The sequence below is a fragment of the Colobus angolensis genome, unplaced genomic scaffold (assembly GCF_000951035.1).
Source record: "Colobus angolensis palliatus isolate OR3802 unplaced genomic scaffold, Cang.pa_1.0 Scaffold81, whole genome shotgun sequence".
NCBI lineage: Eukaryota > Metazoa > Chordata > Mammalia > Primates > Cercopithecidae > Colobus > Colobus angolensis.
The window spans coordinates 117063-138079 of NW_012121932.1; the positions used below are offsets into that span (position 1 = coordinate 117063).

At 49.3% G+C, this 21017-nt stretch overlaps 1 protein-coding gene across 4 annotated transcripts in view; it reads left to right on the plus strand.

Moving 5' to 3' along the window:
• The window catches only part of VASH2 (vasohibin 2), a 39894-nt gene that overhangs the window by 13109 nt on the left and 5768 nt on the right, over positions 1-21017 (plus strand). For 3 of the 4 annotated variants that reach the window (XM_011929395.1, XM_011929397.1, XM_011929396.1), the window contains 4 exons: positions 1011-1067; positions 1543-1617; positions 7506-7887; positions 8864-8979. In XM_011929395.1, coding sequence (XP_011784785.1) covers positions 1011-1067; positions 1543-1617; positions 7506-7887; positions 8864-8979 — 630 coding nt within the window. The remainder of the gene's footprint in view (positions 1-1010; positions 1068-1542; positions 1618-7505; positions 7888-8863; positions 8980-21017) is intronic. The other variant, XM_011929398.1, reaches the window with a different exon arrangement.

Below are 21017 nucleotides of genomic sequence, written 5' to 3' on the forward strand. Positions count from 1 at the left end.
GCTGACATGCAGTGGTGCGATCTCGGCTCACCATAACTTCCGCCTCTTGGGTTCAAGTGATTCTCCTGCCTCAGCCTCCTGAGTAGCTGGGATTACAGGCCCATGCCATTACACTTGGCTAATTTTTGTATTTTTAGTAGAGACTGGATTTCGCCATGTTGGCCAGGCTGGTGTCGAACTCCTGACCTCAGGTGATCCACTCACCTCAGCCTCTTAAAGTGTTGGGATTATAGGCATATGCCACTGTGCCTGGCCTTCTGCCAGGTTTTATGAGTGATATAAAGATAATGAAAGAACAGTTCTAGCTAGGTATAGTGGTGTATACCTGCTACTTGGGAGGTTGAGGCAGGAAAATCACTTGAGCCCAGGAGTTCAAGACAAGCCTGGGCAACATAGAAAGCTCATGTCTTAAAAAAATTGTTTTTTTAAAAAAGAATAGTGCCAACTCTTGAAGAGCTTATAGTCTAGTAGGTGAATTAAGACAAATATGCAAAGGCCGGGCGCGGTGGCTCAAGCCTATAATCCCAGCACTTTGGGAGGCCGAGGCGGGCGGATCACGAGGTCAGGAGATCGAGACCATCCTGGCTAACACGGTGAAACCCCGTCTCTACTAAAAAAATACAAAAAACTAGCCGGGCGAGGTGGCGGGCGCCTGTAGTCCCAACTACTCCAGAGGCTGAGGCAGGAGAATGGCGTGAACCTGGGAGGCGGAGCTTGCAGTGAGCTGAGATCCGGCCACTGCACTCCAGCCTGGGTGATAGGGTGACAGGGAGACTCCGTCTCAAAAAAAAAAAAAGGTCTGTGGTACTTTGAAGCCCAAGTTAGAAATTAGATTTCCAGGGCAAGATAGTGAGGAGTTAGAGGCTACTGGCTACCTTCCGGGTGCTGGTGACTTCTGAAAAGCCCTCACATCCTCATCTCATTGAGAAATCAGAATGCATAGCTTTCTCTGCCACATTACTGGGACCTTTGGAGTTTTCTGTCACTTTCCCTTTACATACTTTACACAGATATAATCACACAGGGACCCAGTTCTTTGAAATTAGGAAAATGAGACCGCTGAGTGGGTAAGTGGTGCATGATCTATGGGCCAGATGACCTCTCTCCTACCCTCAAGCTGCCATCTTCCTCTCCCAAACTCTATTCCCGTAGCCCAGGGCTCAGGTATCTTAGTCTGTAAGGGGTGGAGGTGGAGGGTGCCCCAAGGCCAGGTTGGAGGTGGGACTGAGGACTGAGCTCAATGGTGAATTCTAACTCCCAGGATGGAGGAGGCTTGTAAACTGCCTCATGAGACTTCCTTTATTTGTTCTATTGTAATACCCTCTGTCCTGGGGCATTGGGAGGGTGCTATGGAATACTGGCACTAACTACAGGAATTAACTCTTGCGCTTTGGTGCCTTCCTATGAGGTGACTTCTCCCTTTTCCCTCTGTTCTCCTGCGTGGTTCCTGGTGTGGGGATAGGCATGCTGATGGATTGACAGACTGACCCGAGTGTGTAATTAAATAGATTCTGAGATCCTCTGCTGTGCTCTATCCTACAGGTTAATGGAAACAGCAAAAGAAATGACCCGAGAGTCCTTGCCTATCAAATGCCTTGAAGCTGTCATCCTGGGCATGTATCCTTTACGTTATGTATGCTTAGTTTATTGCATAAATGGTGGCTTCACAATGGGGCTGGTTGTGCCTTTACCATTGTAAATCCACAGAGATGATTATCTCCTTTGAGGAAAGTGTCAGACTCCTCTGGTTCCTCTCTTTAACTTCCACCATGGAGAAGTGAACCAAATCAATGCTTGGCTTCTTGGACCAATATTAGTCTCACCTGTGAGCTGCAGCCTCCATCAGGGCCAGCCCTCAGGCCAGTGACCTTGCAGACTCACTAATACTCACTAATCACAAGGAGAATTCTAACTTGGAGCGACTACAGAGAGTGCGTATGTGACTGTTCTCTGCATTAATATGACATTGCAGCAGGAAAGACAGTGAAGGGGAAATGCAATCAGAGCCAAGAATGCTAGTAGCCAAACCCATCTCCAGGGAAAAGTCTTTGAAAATTCAGTGATGTGATCTCAGCTTGCTGCAACCTCCGCCTCCCAGGCTCAAGTGACCTTCTGACCTCAGCCTCCTGCGTAGCTGGGACTACAGGCACATGCCACCATGCCTGGCTAATTTTTTTTTATTTTTGTATTTTTGGTAGAGATGGGGTTTCACCATGTTTCACCAGCAGGCTGTTCTCAAACTGCTGAACTCAAGTGATCCGCCCACCTCAGCCTCCCAAAGTGTTGAGATTACAGGCAGGAGCCATTGCGCCTGGCCTGTCAGGAAAAATTCTAAGAGTGGCGTGTGAAGGAGACCAAGCACTGCTGGTGTATCCTGACCTGACAGAACCTCCAGCTAAAATAAGGGTCTAGCTTCTCTCACACTTTCTGTTCCATTTTTCACCAGACTCCTGGCTCTTCAGCCTGAGAGGAATATGGTGCAGAGAAATTGTGATGGCATCAACATCTTGGTGGTGATGGCAATTGAACACGATCAGATAGAAAAGCAAAGACGCTCCAAAGTCCTGTGGGATGGATGCTGGAAGGGACAGTGGAAAAGGAAACATGGCAAGACAGGAGCTTGAGAGATGGTCCCACGCAAGATCAGTTAGGTCCTTGAGCGCTGTGCTCAAAAACGACTGTTTTCCAAAAGGCAATGGGCAACCCAGACAAAAACTCTGAAGCAGAGGTGTGGCGTGCTTTGGTATATGCTCTAGAGATGTAGTTCTCCAAAGGACAGGCTGAAGGGCAGATTGGGGAAGGCTGGGCTGGGTCAGAAAAGCCCGTTGGGAGCTGTTACATGAGGGAATGGTGAGGCTAGACTGATGGCCCTGGGGATGGGAATGGATTTCAGGGAATGTGTTTAAGGGCTATCAAGGAGATAGAATGTATAGGACTTCTAGGCCAACTAGATGCAGGAGTTGATGAGGAAGGAGTCAACAACTCCAGGTTTCTGAATTGGGCAATCGACTGCGGGATTAGCGGGAGGAATGAGAGTGGCAGAGAAAGGAGATGCGTCAATGCAGACCTGAACTAAAACAGCGCCAGTGAAGGTGGAGGGAAGAGATGGAGGCATATAGCATCACCACCACTGGGGGACTGCTTAGATGGGAGGAGTTATTGGAGAACGGCAATGACTCCATATTTCTGGCTTGCATGATAATGCCACAGTCCAAGGGAAGGACTTCAAGGAGAGGATCAGATTTAGGGAGACGTGAGCTCAGATTTGGACATGTTAAATTTGAGGTGCCTTGTGGGATGTCGGGATGAGGTATTTGCAGTGTGGAGCTCCCAGAGAAATCTGCACTGGAAATGTGAATTTAGGAGCTGTGATTAGGGGGTTGTGCTTACTGTTCAACAAGTGAGAAAAGAAAAAGATCAAAGATGAAATCAGTAGTTTTTTGGTCTAGTTTGGCACAAAGAGCCCATGAAAGAGACTTAAGAAGGAAAGTCAGAGAGGTAGAAGGAAAATCAGGAGAGAAAGGAGATGGAGAAGTCAGTGTAAGGACATGTGGCTCAAAATTAGACTGGGGACAGGAGGATTGGTCTAGTCTGTTTTCTGGGTCTCCTGGACATCTTTGTGGGAAGGAGAATCTCTGTGTCTTTCTGCAATCTGTGGAAACACTTGCAGGCCTGATCTGAAACAAGATTGACCACAGGTGCCTTGGCTGACATTTGAAAAATGGAAACTTGAACCTTACTGAGGCCCCTCTCCAAGCCTCCCGTCATCCTCCTCCCAGTTTCCCACAAAGGAGATGAAACATGTGCCTGGGGAACCCAGCAGGAGGCTGGGAATGGGGTTCGGGGCAGCAGATGGCTCAGGGCCCCAACTCTTTAGTGGCAGGAGTCAGCCACAGCTGTTCAGCGAAGCCTCCTACAAGTTTAATGGAGGCAGACAATTGGCTGGGGATTCGCTGGTGGACGAGATCAACGAAGGGGAACACAAGCCCAGGCCCTTCATGGGGTGGACAAGCTAACTTCAGACTCTTTGTTGAGGTGTGCCTGAGTGCCTCTGGATTTAGGTCATTGAAATGACCACCTCCCTTACACAATAGTCTCATCCCTGCACAATTTTATACATTCGAACATCATGCCATTGGAAACACCCACAACCTTTTGGAATTGTGGGGATAGACCCAGGAACAGCCTTTGAGCCTGTCCAAATCAGAGACAGCGTGCTCGTGGTTTTCCTTTGTTCTTATCCTTCTGACACTTCAGAAAAGTGTGGGAAGGTGGAGAGCTTCAGTTCACACTGCTGAACTCAGGGAAATTTGACTCTTGCATACAGACAGGAAACACAGACCCGAATTCTTCTTTTTTTTTTTTTGAGACGGGGAGTCTTGCTCTGTGATCCAGGCTGGAGTGCAGTGGCGTGATCTCAGCTCACTGCAATCTCCACCTCCTGGGTTCAAGCGATTCTCCTGCCTCAGTCTCCCGAGTACCTGGGATTACAGGCATGCGCCACCACGCCCGGCTAATTTTTTGTATTTTTACTAGAGATGAGGTTTCACCATATTGACCAGGCTGATCTCGAACTCCTGACCTCAGGTGATCTGCCCGCCTCAGCCTCCCAAAGAGGCTCAACAACTTTGAAACTGGTTGGCTTGGCTGCTTGGACACCTGTGTCCATCGGCCTGTCCTTCCTTGCTTTCCCTGTTTTTGACTTTAGCCTAGAGTTCAGGATTCATTAGTGCTGAGCCACTTCTTTTTATCTTGCTTAAGGTCATGCGCATGCTTCTACATGCATGCTAGAGAGGTAGACCTTTGCTTCCAAATTATCTTGTGAACTATGGCACGTATTTTGGGGGACCTCACTGGCCATAGTGGGGCTTTCTGGTGGTACTAAAGCGCTGTGGTTTATTAAAGTAACAGATTCATTATGAGAGGTAGGTTGGGAATAGCCGCAGGAGGCTGGATGCTGGAAAGATGATCCCGGGTTTGGCACTGCTGCTCCCACTTCCCTGGAAAAGCTCAGGTTACTTCCCTGCCTGCCTCCATACTACCTCGCCACCTCCCTCTCCATTCCCAGTTGCTCCAGGTCCCAAGGCTTTTCCAATTGATGTCATGATGGGACAAATCCTCGAAATCAGTGACTCATGACATGAGGGACTGGTGCTCTCTCTTGTCTCCTCCCCACTTCTCCACCTGGCTGACTACTTATCCTGTAAGACGAATTCCAGTGTTACCCTGCTGAGGCCCCTCCTCTGTCCACCCAGAGGTTGCTGGGCTTGCCTTTCTTATAGCACACATCACATTGTGTTTTGGTTTTTATTGTGGTAAAATATTTATAACATAATTTACCATTTTAACCATTTTTAAGTGCACAGTTCAGTGACATTAAGTACATTCATAATGCTCTACAAAATGACCACCATTCCGACCAGGCGCAGTGGCTTGCTCCTGTAATCCCAACACTTTGGGAGGCCGAGGAGGGTGGATCACCTGAGGTCAGGAGTTTTGAGACCAGCCTGGTCAACATTGTGAAACCCCGTCTTTACTAAAAGTACAAAAATTAGCCAGGTATGGTGGCAGGCACCTGTAATTCCAGCTACTCAGGAGGCTGAGGCAGGGGAATCGCTCGGACTTGGGAGGCAGAGGCTGCAGTGAGCTGAGATAGCACCACTGCACTCCAGCCTGGGTGACAGCGTGAGACTCTGTCTCAAAAAAAAATAAAAGGAAAGAAAGGAAGGAAGGAAGGAAGGAAGGAGGGAGGGAGGGAAGGAGGGAGGGAAGGAGGGAAGGAAGGGAGCAAGGGAGGAAGGAAGGAAGGAAGGAAGGAAGGAAGGAAGGAAGGAAGGAAGGAAGGCAGGCAGGCCACCATTCCTCCCCAGAAATGAAACCCTATACCCATTAAACAGCACTCCCCAGTTTCCTCCCTCCAGCCCCTGCCCACCACCGTTCTACTCTCTGTCTCTGCACTTGCTACTTCAGGTACCTCAGATGAGTGGAATCATACTGTATTTGCCCTTTTGTATTTGGTTGATTTCACTCAGCATGTCTTCAAGGCTCATCCTGCCCATTGCAGAATTTCCTTCCCTTATGAGGCTGAATAAATTCTATTGCATGTATGCACTACATTTGGTTCATCTCTTTATCCATCGATGGATATTTGGGTTGCTTCCACCTTCTAGCTGTTGCAAATAATGCTGTTCAGAGCATGGGTGTACAAATATCTGTTGGGGTCGCTGCTTTCAATTATTTTGGGTATGCCCCCAGAAGTGGAATTGCCAGGTCCTAGGGTAATCCTGTTGAATTATCTGAGGAATTGCCATACTGATTTCATTGTGTGCATTCTGAGTCCATCTCCCACCAGACCTCCGGGGAAGCACTGCGTTCTTATCTTTGGCTCCACAGCCCTACCTGGCAGGCTTTCGGGCACAGCAGACACTCAGGGTTAAGTGTTTGTTACACTGACTTAAGCAGCTAAGGAATGCCCTTGTTCTAGCCCCAGAGAACTTGCCCCAGAAAGCAGCTAGGAATTTATGTAAGAGGACTCAGAAGGATGTGATTTCACTCTCTAACTGCCAGTTGATCTCACATGATAAAGTGAAGAGAAAGCAGGTACAAAACATTTTTAGAGAGTGGAGCCATCTGTGATTAAACCGAGGGCAGAGGACGAGGCTGCTGCCGGTGCTGTGGATGGGTTCTGTCAGCATCCTTCCCTTCAGGACACCTGGATTAGCTCTGCACCGAGAGCAGTCCTTTTAAGTGTAAGGCAGTGCGCATCCACAATCTAAGGTTCATTCCTTCTGTAAGCAGTAAACAAGCCCGTCTGTGTACCAGGCCAGTGCTGTGCCCAGGGAACGCCAGGATGTGAGACATAAGCCCTGCCCTCACAATTGCAACACAGGATGGGTAAGCACCAAGTGCCATGGGGGTTCTTGTGTGTTTTGGAAAGATGATCCCAGGCTTGGTGCTGCTGCTCCCCTTTCCCTGGAAAAGCTCAGGTTATACTCCCCTGCTTGCATTCACACTTCCTTGCCACCTACCTCTGCATTCCCAATGGCTCCAGGTCCAAAGAATTTACCCAGTTGACTTGGGGCGGGGCAGGGAGAAAGAATACCTAAGCTAGGACGAGGAAGGTCAGGGAGGCATGACACCCAGGAAAGGAGAAGGGGTGGTCATGAGGCTGTTCCAGGCTGGGATGCAGCCTGTGTGAGCCCTGGGAGCAGAGGAAAAAGTGCCTTGTTATTGTTTTGTTTTTCAGGTATGTAGTTACTGAAGAAAACGACAAGTTTTTCTTTTTGTCTCATATTAACTTGGTTTGGATATACAACATATAGTAGATAGTCAAAGATAACAAGCGAATGCTTTATAAAAGGATTAGTCTGGAAAAGTTAGATGTGGGCCTGCGCAGAGGCAGGGGGATGGACTCACTGACCCCTATGAGACACTTTCCCTTCCTGTGCATCCAGGCTCCGAATTTTCAAGGCCTCCTTTCTCTTCCTTGACTCAGATTGTCTAAGCTACTTAACCAATGGACAGCCTTCCATTGAGCGGTTCCCCATCAGCTTTAAAACCTACTTCTCAGGAAACTACTTTCACCACGTTGTGCTGGGGATTTACTGCAATGGCCACTATGGCTCACTGGGTATGAGCCGCAGGGCTGAGCTGATGGACAAGCCATTGACTTTTCGGACTCTGAGTGACCTCATCTTTGACTTTGAGGACTCCTACAAGAAATACCTGCACACAGTCAAGAAGGTCAAGATTGGACTGTATGTCCCCCATGAGCCTCATAGCTTCCAGCCCATTGAGTGGAAGCAGCTGGTCCTCAACGTCTCAAAGATGCTGAGGGCTGACATAAGGAAGGAGCTGGAGAAATATGCCAGGGACATGAGAATGAAGGTGGGTGCTGGGAAGACAAGGAAGCCATGCAGGAGAGCTCTTTTCCCAGTCCTTTCTCTCCGCCTCTTGCTCCAGGCCTCATTTTTCTAGGATGGTCAAAAATTTCTTGAGGTTAAAGTCTCTCTTTGCACGTACTACTGCAAAGAAAACTATATAAAATCAGTTTAGATGTGACATTTAAAATAATGTCTTGTCCTGCAATTCCTTCTATGAAATCAGATCTAAAGTGTTTGTCATGTTATACTGAAGCTCTAGTTTGTTCTGTTTTGTTGATGTAATAGGGTGACCAATTGTTCCAGTTTGCCTGGAACTGCGGGCTTTCCCAGGACAAGAGATTTCCAGTATTAAAACCTGGAAAACCTTACATGCTGGCCTTATATAGACTATACTCATACGTCCCTCTTCCCTCTCTCAGTTTTACCTCCAAAGTGATGTGATTCTCGCTTGTCCATGTCCCTCCAGGGCTTGTGCAGTCACTAAGAGAAAAGGATTATGCTGACTTCAGGCCTGGCTGTGTTTAGCACTGGTGGACTTGTCATCTTCAGTCTCCAGGACTTGGAGTGGCGATTCTGTCAAATGTGTGGGATGGGAGCATCAGAGGAAGAACAAGCTGGTTTCTGGGGCAATGTAGATGAGATTTTGCCTTTGTGAGGAGAGGAACTTGCCAAGCAGACAAACACAGCCCCGGTGTGGGGGCTGAGGCACTGGGCTATGTTCCTCTCTCCACACGGCACGGGGCACAATGTGACCATCTGTATATCCGTCTTAGAAGTGGTGCCCTTGCTGCTTGACAGTACAGGACGAGAGAGGAACGTGGGTGTCTCCAGCCTCCGTTTTTTAGAAATCTTCCTGCTCAGTGCCTTCTAATCCATGGCGTCATGATTGGGCTGGGGGTGTGAGATGCGGTGCTGGAAGAAGACGTGAGGCTGGAGATCCTTTAGGAACCAGGGTGATTAACTCCTCACATCTCCTTCAGATCCTGAAACCTGCAAGTGCCCACTCTCCGACCCAAGTGAGAAGCCGGGGAAAATCCCTGTCCCCCAGAAGAAGACAGGCAAGCCCCCCGAGGAGGCTTGGCAGGCGAGACAAGTCGTGAGTAATATTTCCTCTTCCCCAGCTCAAAGCCCAACACACACATTCAAGGGGTTGTCCTGGCCCATGGGGACAAAGCTGTGTCTTGGGCCCGGCATTTGAACCAGACAGCAATCTCCGAGAGGACTGCCCCTCATTCAGGGGACGTCTATGGAAAAGGATCCGCTGTGCACATCACCCCCATTGCCACTTCTCTGCTGTCAGTTGCACACACGAATGGAGGGATAAGTCCTAGGCAGAATGAGGTGAAGAATAGCCTGAAATGTAGGCAGCCCGGAGGGAGCTTCGGACTTAGAATTAGGAAACCTGGGGCTGGAACCGGCTCAGCTGCTTGGGGATGTCATTGTTATCTTTCTGGGCATGTTTTTCTCACCCATAAGATGGGATTGTTAGAATTTATGAACTTTCCTAAAATTCTGTAGTCCTCTGTACCCAGCAGAAAGTGTGATTACCATCAGTGGATGGTGGCGTCAGAAACACCCACCGGCTCATCTTCTTCCTTGGCTAACTCTACCCTCTCCGTTTCAGCCCTGAGGCCAGTGATCCCACATCTACTTCTTAGGTCAAAATAACCCACTTAAGCAATGACAGATTGGAGATGCTGGGGATGCCCAAATTCACCAGTGATTATCTGCTGGCAAATATTTGAACGATAGCCATCCTGGGAAAAAAACACTGCTTTTCTTAACAGTAGCAGCATGCTGTGTCACCCAGCCTCTTGCCATGCTGGGACCATGTGGCACAGAGCACAGAGGGGCTTGGTTGAATCCCAACTCTGTCACATGTTAGTTGTGCAGCTGGGTACATCCTTCCTCCTCGGGGAGCCTTGGTTTCCTCATCCATAAAAGAATATCAAAATGCTCTCCTCGCCTATCTGACAGGGTGGTTTGTAAAGATCCAGGTAGATGATGTAACGAGAGTGACTTGTCAACAGTGAACTGTGTTCACACAAGCACATTATCATCGCCACATCAATCCTGTACAGTGAGCAGGGAACATTTTACAAGTTTTGTTTTCAGGTGAAGAAACCAGGACCCAAAAAGGGCTTGTTATCTTGTAAGTTCTGTAGCTGGTCAGTGAGAAGTGGGGCTGAAACCCAGGTCATCTGATTCCGGGAGGTGGCAGGGCAGAGTCGGGGAGGGTTCTGTTTTCAGAAGAACAGGACGGGATGAAGTACTTTCATTTCCAAGGATGGTTTTTTACTTGCCCCATTCCACATCCTAAAGCCAGTCCTGGGTTCAGCAGATACTGCCACGAGGGCCTTGGTGACAATGGCTGTCATTCTGGGCTGGAAAGGAGGGTGTGAAGCAGTGAGAGGTCACGTGTTCCCGGTAGCAAGAGAGACTGAAGATGAGAATGGCTTCGGCATAGATTTGTCCTTGTAGGGAGCAGGATGGCTTCCGACCTTTCACACATGGCCTCCTGACCCCAATCCTCCCCATGATGCTCCCACTGCCCTTGACCCTTGACCCTAACCTTAGCCCTTACTCTCTCGCTTTGATTCAAATATCCATTAATTGCTGTCACTGCACAAAGTAGTGGTTGTCTCAGAGGACTATGAACATAGAAACCCTTCCCAGAGGGTCATTTAGCATAGAGTGAGTGATCCAGCAATAGCAAGTTGCTCATAAAACAACTGATTTTGTCTGATTTATTATCTGTTTTGCCCAAGGAGGGCTGAGTCATTCCCTGAGGAGCTCCCAATCTTCAGCAAATGTTGAGCAGTCTATAAAAGCCTGCCCTTCCCTTTAGATTCTAGAATCCAGAGCACATGAAGGCCCAAGCATTCCGCCTGGCCATGGATTCCTGCACAGAATGGCGGCTATTGATTTTGAAGACTAGTCCTGCTGGATCCATTTTACTCGGATCCACAGGGACATTGCATTCACAGGGCCATGATGAGTTTTTAACCAGGAAATGTGACCATAAATGTGAGGGCATGGTAAAGATCCTAGAAACCATGGTAACAGGATGATGTCAGGAGTCAGGAGGTGGTGGTGGCTGTTTGGGAAATGTGGAGGAAGGAGAGTTTGAGTTTGGATGATGGAATGTGGAGTGCATCTTTGGCATCAGGGGAGCTGCTGAAAATGCAGACCTGGAGTTTGAGGAAGCTGGGGGATAAAGGTCATATTGGAGCCATCTACTTAGAATTGCCAGTTGAAATGACAGCCGGATAAGTCTGTGAGCAAAGAAAGTAGAGAAAAAAGAAATGGCTGGACGTGGTGGTTCATGCCTGTAATCCCAACACTTTGGGAGGCTAAGGAGAGATAATTGCTTGAGCCCAGGCGTTTGAGACCAGCATGCCTATGCCACATAGGGAGACCCTGTCTTTACAACAACAACAGATTAGCCAGGCATGGTGATGCATGCCTGCGGTCTCAGCTTCTTGGGAGGCTGAGATGGGAGGATCCCTTGAGCCTAGCAATTCAAGCCTGGATAGCGCCATTGCACTCCAGTCTGGGCGAAGGAGTGAGGCCCTCTAAAAAAAAAAAAACATGATGACAAGGCCCTGAGGAAGCCCAAGAAAAAGAGCCGGAGCAGAAGGTGGAAAAGGAACAGTCAGAGAGGGAGAGGATGGATCAGGACTGTGAGCGCACCTGCGCCTGCAGAGGACAGCTGTCAGAGTGCAAAGCTACTGTGAGTGCAAAGGTACCTTCTGGTGTTGGGGCACCACTTGCCCTCTGCCCTCCTGCCCATCTGGCACACCAGAGTGGGCTGGGAATGGGAAGAAAGACCAGGGAAAGGGAGTGGTCACCTGAGGTCAGGAAGGAAGACCTGCAGGAAGAGGGCGATTCTCCTCCTGCCTCGCATGCCCCGAAGTTGACCCCAGCCCCACTGGGGGAAGCACAGGAGCACAGAGGTGATGGCTTGTGGCTCAGCAGTGAAAACATAAGCTTTTCAAAAACGATGAGAAGTGGCTGCAACAAGGTGAGGAGGGGTGGGTTTCAAGGGGGAGGGGGGAAAGTGGTGGGGGAAGGAGAAGCGCTATGGACTGGGGTGACATTTAGAGTGGCAGTGTTGAGAGGGCTGAGGGGCTGGAACCAGCCTGGGAAAGGGAGTGAGAATGAGAGCTGATGGAGCTGATGTAGGCCAGGATTCGTTTTTCAAGAAGGAGCCCTGAACAGAGATGCAGCAACCTGATTTCTGACTCCAACTCTGCATGAACCAGCTTGTGGCTTTGAGCAAGCTGCTTCTCTGTGCCTCACCTGTGTAAGGGGAAGGGGACTTAGAGCAGATTATTCTAGGTAGTTTGTATATTCTGTAGAGTTCCCCTGGGGCTTTTGTCTTTCTAGAATTGGAAGAGACCAGAGTGTCTTTGGACACAGAGAAAATAACCAGGAGAGAGAAATGAATGTTCAAGAACAAAGGGATTGATGGAGCAAGATATATGAGCAGCTGGGGTCGGATGGGATGGAAGGCTACAGAGGGGGCTTAGAAGGTGGTGGGTGGGGGAGAGGGTAGGCGCAAAGGAAGGGGGGACATTAGGGAGAGCTTGACATACATGAGGAGGTAGAAGTTGAAGGACTATACCTTAAGTGGCCTTTATCCTGCCGTGAAGGAGTTGAAGAAAGGACCCAGCTGAGGACTGATAGATAGGTCCTGCAGTCCTGTTCTCAACTCTGAGTGTGCACCAGCATCACCTGGAGGGTCTGTTGAAACAGAAGACTACTGGACCCCTTTCCCAGAGCTTCTGAGTCAGCAGATGTAGGATGGAGCCTGAGAACCTGTGTTTCTAATGATGCTAATCCTGCTGGTCCGGGGACCACACTTTGACATCTACCGTTTGCTTCAGCTGCAGGCCTCCACCTATGTTTGATGAATCAGAATGGGAAAACTGAGTTGGTGGTTGACCCTAAAAAATAACAGTCACTGGCTGAAAGTACTGAGTCTGTTGAGAGGGTCAGATAAAGCCACTGGGTGTGATTTAGGGGCTCAGCCTTGTCCAGTGTCACCTGGATCTCTGGATAATGAGGTTGTGGAGGCGAAGTTAGGGGGTCTGACCCTGCGCTGGCTCCCATGTTTGGGCTCCAGTAAAGTCATTCTGGGAGGTGCCCACTGGTCACTCTCCTGGGGGCCAGACGGGGCCTCCGATCCTTCATCCCCTAGGCCATGCCCATACGCTAATCTCTGACTACTTTGTCATGCAGCCAAGGCAAGTGACCACCCCTGTGCCTGCAGAGGACAGCTGTTAGACTGCGCCAGTTGTGAGTGCAAAGCTCTCCCGCTCCCCTCCTACCCTCTGGCACATCAGACTGGACCTGGGAATGGGGAGAAAGACCAGGGGAAGGGAGTGGTCTGTCACTTGAGGTCAGGAAGGAAGACCTGCAGGAAGAGAGGAATTCTCTTCCATCACCCTCCTCCCTCCATGCCCCAAAGTCGATCCCAGCCCCAGTGGGGAAAGCCCCAGGAGCACGGAGGTGATGGCTCATGGTTCAGTGAAATCATAAACTTTTCAAAAAAGGTGAAGAGTGACTGCCACCTGCCTCAGAATCCCCCTGACTCATGCCCCAGCCCCGGAGCCCTTCCTCCCGGGTAAACATTGATTCCCAAAAGTCTTCCTTCCTAAACTGCTCCCAGTAGGTCAGAGTCTTTGGGGTTTTTTCCCCACAGCTAGGGCCGAGTGGCCTTGGAAGAGTTTGACCATCCACAGAGCCCAGTTGGCTTGTAGGTGCCCATGGACAATTTTGTATGAGCAAATCCAGTAAGGCCATGGTTATTCTTGGTGGCAGAAACCCCTGCCACTTCTTTGCTCTTTCTCCAGCACTTGGAGGTTGGGAGGGAACTCTAGAGGGCAGATATCTCAGCTGAAGTTTCGAATGGATTGAGGTGTTCCAGGAGGGAAGATTCTCTCCCTAATTCCTCCAAAACCTTGACTTCTGAGTTGCAGGGCTGGGGAAGGGATTGCAGGGGCTACCGTGTAGGAGAGGAAAGAGAGGTGCGGGACTTGAGAATGAGAAGGGCTGTGAGAGGCCAGAAGAACTGGAGCGCCAAGCCCCAGCTTCCCTCTCTAGATTCCAGCTCCTGCCATTCTCCCACATTCCACCCAGGGCAGCCGCATTCCTGGAGGTATGTTTGCAGAGAGACAGCCCGTCAGCTTCCACCCGTGGCCTTTGCCAAGCAGGCTTTTCTCCAGGTAATCTTGCTTTTGGCGAGGAAATAAGAAAGTGACAAATACGGTCTTGACCCAATCACTGCACAAACTCTGGGAATCTTACTGTGAGATGCCAGGACTAGGGTTTGGTGACTCTTGTCGCTGTGCTATTCTGTCAGCATTACATAAGGCCATCGCGTCATTTCTAAATGTGTTGGGTGTCATAAGGAAGCCTGGGAGGGGCCCAAAGGGTGGAAAATTACCGTAACAGGCGAGAGGCCCATCAGCTGTGGGGTCCCAGTCCCTGTCTGCCATGGATAATTTTAGTGGCATTATATCCCCATCCACCTCCTCCCTCCAGCTGGAGCAACTTCCAGCCTTGAATTCCTCTCCATTTTTGCACTTGTCTAAATAATCCCTTTTGAAAGAAGGATCAGTGTCACTGGGTTGACAAGAATCAGCTGAGTGGGAGGGCAGGTGAAGATGACTGTGTAGCATCTGTTGAGACCAAGTTTCAAGAGGGAAACCAGGACTCCCCCACTCTTCCACCCACGGGTCCTTTCGCACACTCTGCTCCCCTGGGAGTGTTTAAAGCACCTACTACACTGAATTGTCAAGTTTTTTCCTGTGGTTCGTAAAGAGGAAGGGAGAGGGAGGTTGAGATTCATGTTTCAAAGGCCATCTGTGAACTTAAACCAACTCCTTCCCAGCCCTGGGCCTCAGAACCCTTGCAGCTGTTCACTGAGGGGTGTTCCCAGGGGTTCTCAACTGGGTCAGCTCTGGGAGAGGAGGGTTAGAAATGTGGTGGGAGGTGGAAGTTTTTGCTTCTCACATCTTGGTAAAGTGAGGAAGCTCCTTGTTAGGGCCGGGGGTCTGAGACAGTAAAGCCCCACAAAGCCCAGGACCACCCTGCCCAATAAAGAACCGTTCCACCTCAAATGCCAACAGCGCCCTCGCTGGGAAGCTTCAGCGCTCTCTGAGGTCGTTTCCATTTCTGACAGTTCATGACTCTTGGCTTGCTGCCTATGACCTGGCCCTGGGTGAATTAAGAGTGAGCAGATAGTGATTTTCTGGTTTTGCAGCCAGTGACCATGTGGAACATTCTTCTCAATTGAGGCCAGTGTTCCTGAGGACCCATGAGAACCTCTTCTTCTTTCCCCTGTGTGGCTGCTTTTTCCCGCTGTCCCTCCTCCTGTTTTCTTTGCTGGTCATCTTTCTTTGCCTCCCCTTTTCTTCCTCTTTGATTTCCCTTCTTCATCATCAATCTCTGTGGCACTTCATGGCTCCAGTAGGCTCTGCCTGCCCTGCTGGACACCCTGGGGGTCCCAGAGGTTAGTAAGCCCTGAAAGCCCATCTCCTTTCACTGCAGGGCCTCCAGCTGGACAATGGGATTCCTGCTCCATTCTGTCAGGAAGGATTACGTATGTCCAGACATCTGGTTGAGTGAGGGCAGAGGTTGTTTTAATGAGGTCATCGAGAAAATTTGATTCCATTGTCTAATCACATTGACTGGTGCCCAAGAAGTAATTCTCCTTAGATCCCAAGTGAGAAATATCCCCTGTGGGAAAAGGAGATTTCCTTAGGGTGGAAAGTAGAGGGAATCAAACAAAACAAAACAAAAACAAAAAACAAACAAAAAACACTAGGAAGGCTATGAAGGGAAAAGCTAAACCTCCAAGATGGTGAAGGGGCAGTTTCCACTCCAATGACTGCCTGGTCAGTTCCCCCAGGGAAATTCCTGTGGCCCAAAGTCCCCAGGGATGCTTGATGGAATGATGGGCCTCATCAGAAAAGACCACCTCAGGCAGAGTGAGCCAGGAGCCTCTGTGAGCTCCCCAGGGTCACACAGGGTCAGACAAGGGCAGACAGGGTGACGTTTCCTAGAGCTGAGGGGTTCTTGTCCCAGAAAGAAGTGACATCAGAGCCTGGAAACTGTGCCCTGGAATCTCCAACAGTTGGCCTATGGCCAGAGTCTCCTGCCTGGGGAGAGCTCAATGGGATGGGCACCGGCTGAAAAATCTCTTCTGGGCCGAATCCGTCTTGGCTGAGGCCTTCGTTTACATAGCAATGTCAGCTGTCTGCCCTGGCAGCTGCCAGCAGCGGTGCCTTCCATCCAGGGAAGCAAGGAATGTGAGGGAGGAGTGGACTGGCCTGGAATGAGGGTGACCGGTGTGAATGAATCTTCCTTCATCCCCGTGTCGGTCTAGCTGAGGCCATGCTCTGCCTCTGCAGCCTACCCAGATAGGCAGTGTATCCTAAATCGGGGCCTGGTCTGACCTGATTCCTGCCAGACTCCACAAGAATGGGGGCCCTGGGGTCTTTGCTTAAACTTGTAAATACGTGGCCGAGAGCACCTCTGGTTTAATCTCTTCCACACTCTTAACATCGGGATTAAGAGTCTAACGTTAGAGTGGCACCTTTCCCACACATCCCTTCCTGGACTCCCGAGCCTGCAGGCTGTACCGCCAGTCTGGCCTTTGTGTTTCTGTGTGAGGGTGAGCGCCTGCCAGCACATGTGCCCAGACACGGCCCTCGGTCAGAGGTGCGGAAGAGAGACTGGGTGGTTGAGGGAACCTGGTGAACTTCCTCTCCTCTTCCTATTTCTTTTCTTAAACCTCATCTCTTCCAGATACACTCCTATGCATCTTCAGCCTTGGGATGTGTTGATGTCTCCACTCCATCACTTTCTGGTTCTGAGGCTTCTTGTGGCTGCACAGATGGCACCATCTGGTCAGGCCGAGCTCTTCCTCTGCACCGAGGCTGCCTCAGAGTGTGAAGGACTTGGTGTGCAACTGTCAAAGTTGAGGTAGCAGTGGCGGAGAGCAGTAGGATTTTTCACAGAATAACTTCTCTGTGGAGCCACCACCCTGCTCTCCCCAGCCTGCCTCCTGCTTTGAGCAGCCTCTGTCCACCTGGCTCCAGGAATGCAGACCTGTCATTGGGGTTAAGCGTAGCCTTGGGGCCAGGCCATCAAGCTTTCACCCTAGTTCACTCTGAGTCCATTCACTTCACAACAGGTGAGGCTGGGACTATCCGTGCATGTGGATATTGTTCCTCCTGCAAAGTGAATCAAAGGAAAGTTTTCTACTCTCTTTCCCCTAAGACAAAATATTGCCTGAGAATCTTGAAAAAAGAAAATTCTTTCCTTTCTTTGCCTTGTTTGGAGGAGGATGGCAGGGGTGTGGGGTTGGAGAAATATATTAGTCTAAAATAATAACCCTGGATCTGATGAGAGTTCTGGGCAAGTGCAGACCCGGCTGAATCATCATCCTAGTGCTCGTGTTTCTTAAAAATAAACCCCCTTGCAATATTCTAATTATAGCTGGGGGAGCACTTGGAAGAGGCCTCTCTACACACAATAGCTCACCCAGCTCTGGTCCTGAGATGAGCTGGCAAGGACTGAACAGCATTTCTGGCTGGGCCCCACAGGCAGGTGGCATGCTGTGATAACCTACTTCTGCCCTATGCCAGCCAAGGAAATTGCAGCAGTGGTTGCTGTAAAAGAAAAGGATTTCATCTTCTGGGCAGTTCACCAGGAATCTCAGTTTAGCTCATTTTCTGCCAGTATTAGCCCTTTTCTTCTGGGTACTTAGTGGAAGGCCACATGGCAGGGGTGGGGATACAGAAGAAGATGACCTAGTCCCTTTCCTTTGGAAGCACTCAAGCTGTTGATGCATTCAGCTTAATGAGTAGGCACGTTCTCCACATGGCTTTCAGGGGTAAAGCAAGCCCGCTCCAATACAGAAAATAAGTGTTCTTCCTGCTTGTTAATTCTGAAAATGTTGTCATGGTAACTTGAATCCCTGGCTTAGGACTTGGTCTCTAAAATAAAATATCCCATGATGAAAGTAACAGATGATTCCCTATCATCCATTTACATGTTAGTGAGAATTTCATTGATAGGTACATATTCCGCAGTGGGATTCATAGATGAATTTCCTTGGTCCCTGCTTTCAAATTGTTCACAATCTCCGAGGCAGGGGTAAGGGTTATGAATTGGCAGGATTCTTGAACAGGTGTTGTCTTAGTCCATTTTGTGTTGTTGTAACAGAATACCTGAGACTGGGTCCTATATAATGAACAGGAAATGTATGTATTGGCCGATGGTTCTGGATGCTGAGAAACCCAAGATCAAGTGGCTGACATCCGGTGAGAGCCTTCTTGTTGCACTGTCCCATGACAGAAGGGCAAAGAGAGGGAGAGAGGAAAGAAAGTAAGCATGAGTGAGCAAAGGGCCCAAACTCATTCTTTTATAAGAAACCTGCTCCTGAGAAAACAACACTAATCTATTCATGAGGGTGATGCCCCAGGATCCACACACCTCCCACTAAGCCCTGCCTCCCAACCCCACTGCACCGAGGATCGAGTTTCCAAAGGATCCACACACCTCCCACTAAGCCCTGCCTGCCTGCCAACCCCACTGCACTGAGGATCGAGTTTCCAAACCCGTGAACTTTGGGGGACACATTTAAGCCACAGCAAATGAACCAAAGAAAATGACAGAGCATACAGAGCAAGTAGTGGATTGTGATGGTAGGGAGTCAGAAAATACTTCTGAGGTAAGTGACATTTGGGATTGCCCTCTAAGGATGAGGAGATGTTGGGGAGAGCATTCTAGACAGGAGACAGCATAAGCCAAGGTGCAGAGGCAGGAGTGGTCATGGTGTCCTTCTTAGATGCTTGGAAAGATGCTTTGAGCTGGCAGAGGGAGGGGGGAAGTTTGCATTGTGGTTAAGGGTATGGGCTCTAGATTCTGGGGACCAACTCTGGTTCCAACGCCTGATAACTGTGTGACTTTGCTTTGAGCAAGTTCCCTACCTTTCAGTACCTCCATTTTCTCTTTTATAAAATGGACAACACCAGTATCAACCCCATGGGTTATGGTGAAGATTAATTAATCCACAGAAACCTCTTAGAACAATGCCTGGCACATTGTTAAGTGCCTAATACATAAAAGCTATTTATAATGGCGATTTCCTGGTACCTGGAAGGCATGGGAAAACTGGTGCAAGTGCCAGGGAAAGACTAAAAAAAAAGAGTCCAAAGGTTCCCAAGTTAAATTTCATCTATTTTCAAAGGTGCCAATAGCAGAACACAGGTAATGGTAAAGGGTGAAGTTTAAGAAACACACGAACTACAAAAAATTTATGGGCTGAGGGGCTCCAAAGTGAGGAATTAAGGCGAGTGGCCAGAAAGTGGCTTCTCGAGGAGGTGGCAGGCCCGTGGCTAGTTAGCTACAGTGATCCCAGTGAGCCTCCGTGACAGGGATGAGCGGGTGGGTTTTGTTTTCTCCCTGAGCCTACCCTGTAGGCTCTCCTGGCCACTGACTTTCCAGGATAGACTGTCCGGCACAGGACTGAGAGAGAGAAAACAGGTCAGTGCAGATCTAGTCAAACAACTTGAAAATACTATGAAGCTAGTGTCTTATTTTCTTAAATGAAGGGCAGCATATTTAGAGTTTCAGAAGGAGGAGAGGTGTGACTTGGTGTTGAGGAAGATGCCAGGCCAGGAAGGGAGCATATGTAAGAAAGCTTTAGAAACTGGGATGAGCTAACTGGTAGGTACTACAAGGACCATGGAACAAGAGAGTCTCTTGTTAAGCACATGCACTGCTTAATTTTCAGAGACAACAGGAGATCTAAAGAGCTACCATGGCTTAGGTCCTACATAGTTTGCAGGGTTACAGGGAAGAAGACTGACTCTTAGAAGTGAGTATGACTCTTGACTTCATTTGGACTATGGGCATTCCTTCCCAGTTAGAACTTGCTAGGAACATGTTCTCCATACTCCACACAGTAACCTTCCTCAGGTTGACTTAGCACCCACTATTAGTGGAACAGATTTGGCTAAGGTTGGGTGTAAGCTGTAGCTTAAACATAATTCACTTTTTTTTTTTCCTTTTCTTGAGATAGGGTCTTGCTTTGTTGCCCAGGCTGGAATGCAGTTGTGCGATCTAAGCTCACCACAACTTCCACCTCCTGGGTTCAAGCAATCTTCCATCTCAGCCTTCCAAGTAGCTGGGACTACAGATGCACATCACCACGTCTGGCTAATTTTTTTGCATTTTCTTTTTTTTTTTTTTTTGTAGAGATAGGGTTTCACTATGTTGCCCAGGCTGGTCTGAAACTCCTGGGCTCAAGTGATCCTCCCTTAGCAGCCTCCCAGCTTGTAGTGCTGGTACTACAAGCATGACCCACCGCACCAGCCATGATTCACTTTTATGTAAAAGCAGCTCAACAGAGGTGGTGGAAATGGGCTTCCTGCTGCGCTGCCGTCTTTAGAACCCATCTTTTTTTTTTTTTTTTTTTTTTGAGACAGAATCTCACTCTGCTGTCCAGGGTAGAGTGCAGTGGCGCATCCTTGGCTCACTGCAACCTCCACTTCCCAGGTTCCAGCGATTCTGCCTCAGCCTCCCGAGTAGCTAGGACTACAGGAATGCACCACATACCCGGCTGTTTTTTTGTATTTTTAGTAGAGATGGGGTTTCACCATGTTGGTCAGGCTGGTCTCCAACTCCTGACCTGAAATGATCCACCACCTCAGCCTCCCAAAGTGCTGGAATTACAGGCCTAAGCCACTATGCCCAGCCCTAGAGATCATCTTGAGGTCCCCACTCCAGCCATCACTTCCATGTTCCCATCAGCAGGAAGAACAAAGGAAAGAAAAAGTTGAAGGGCACGTACCAGTTGTCTTTTGAAGACATGTCTGCTAACTGCCACACCACACTTGCATTTAAATCTCACTAGCGGCCGGGCGCGGTGGCTCAAGCCTGTAATCCCAGCACTTTGGGAGGCCGAGACGGGTGGATCACGAGGTCAGGAGATCGAGACAATCCTGACTATCACGGTGAAACGCCGTCTCTACTAAAAATACAAAAACTAGCCGGGCGAGGTGGCGGGCGCCTGTAGTCCCAGCTACTCGGGAGGCTGAGGCAGGAGAATGGCGT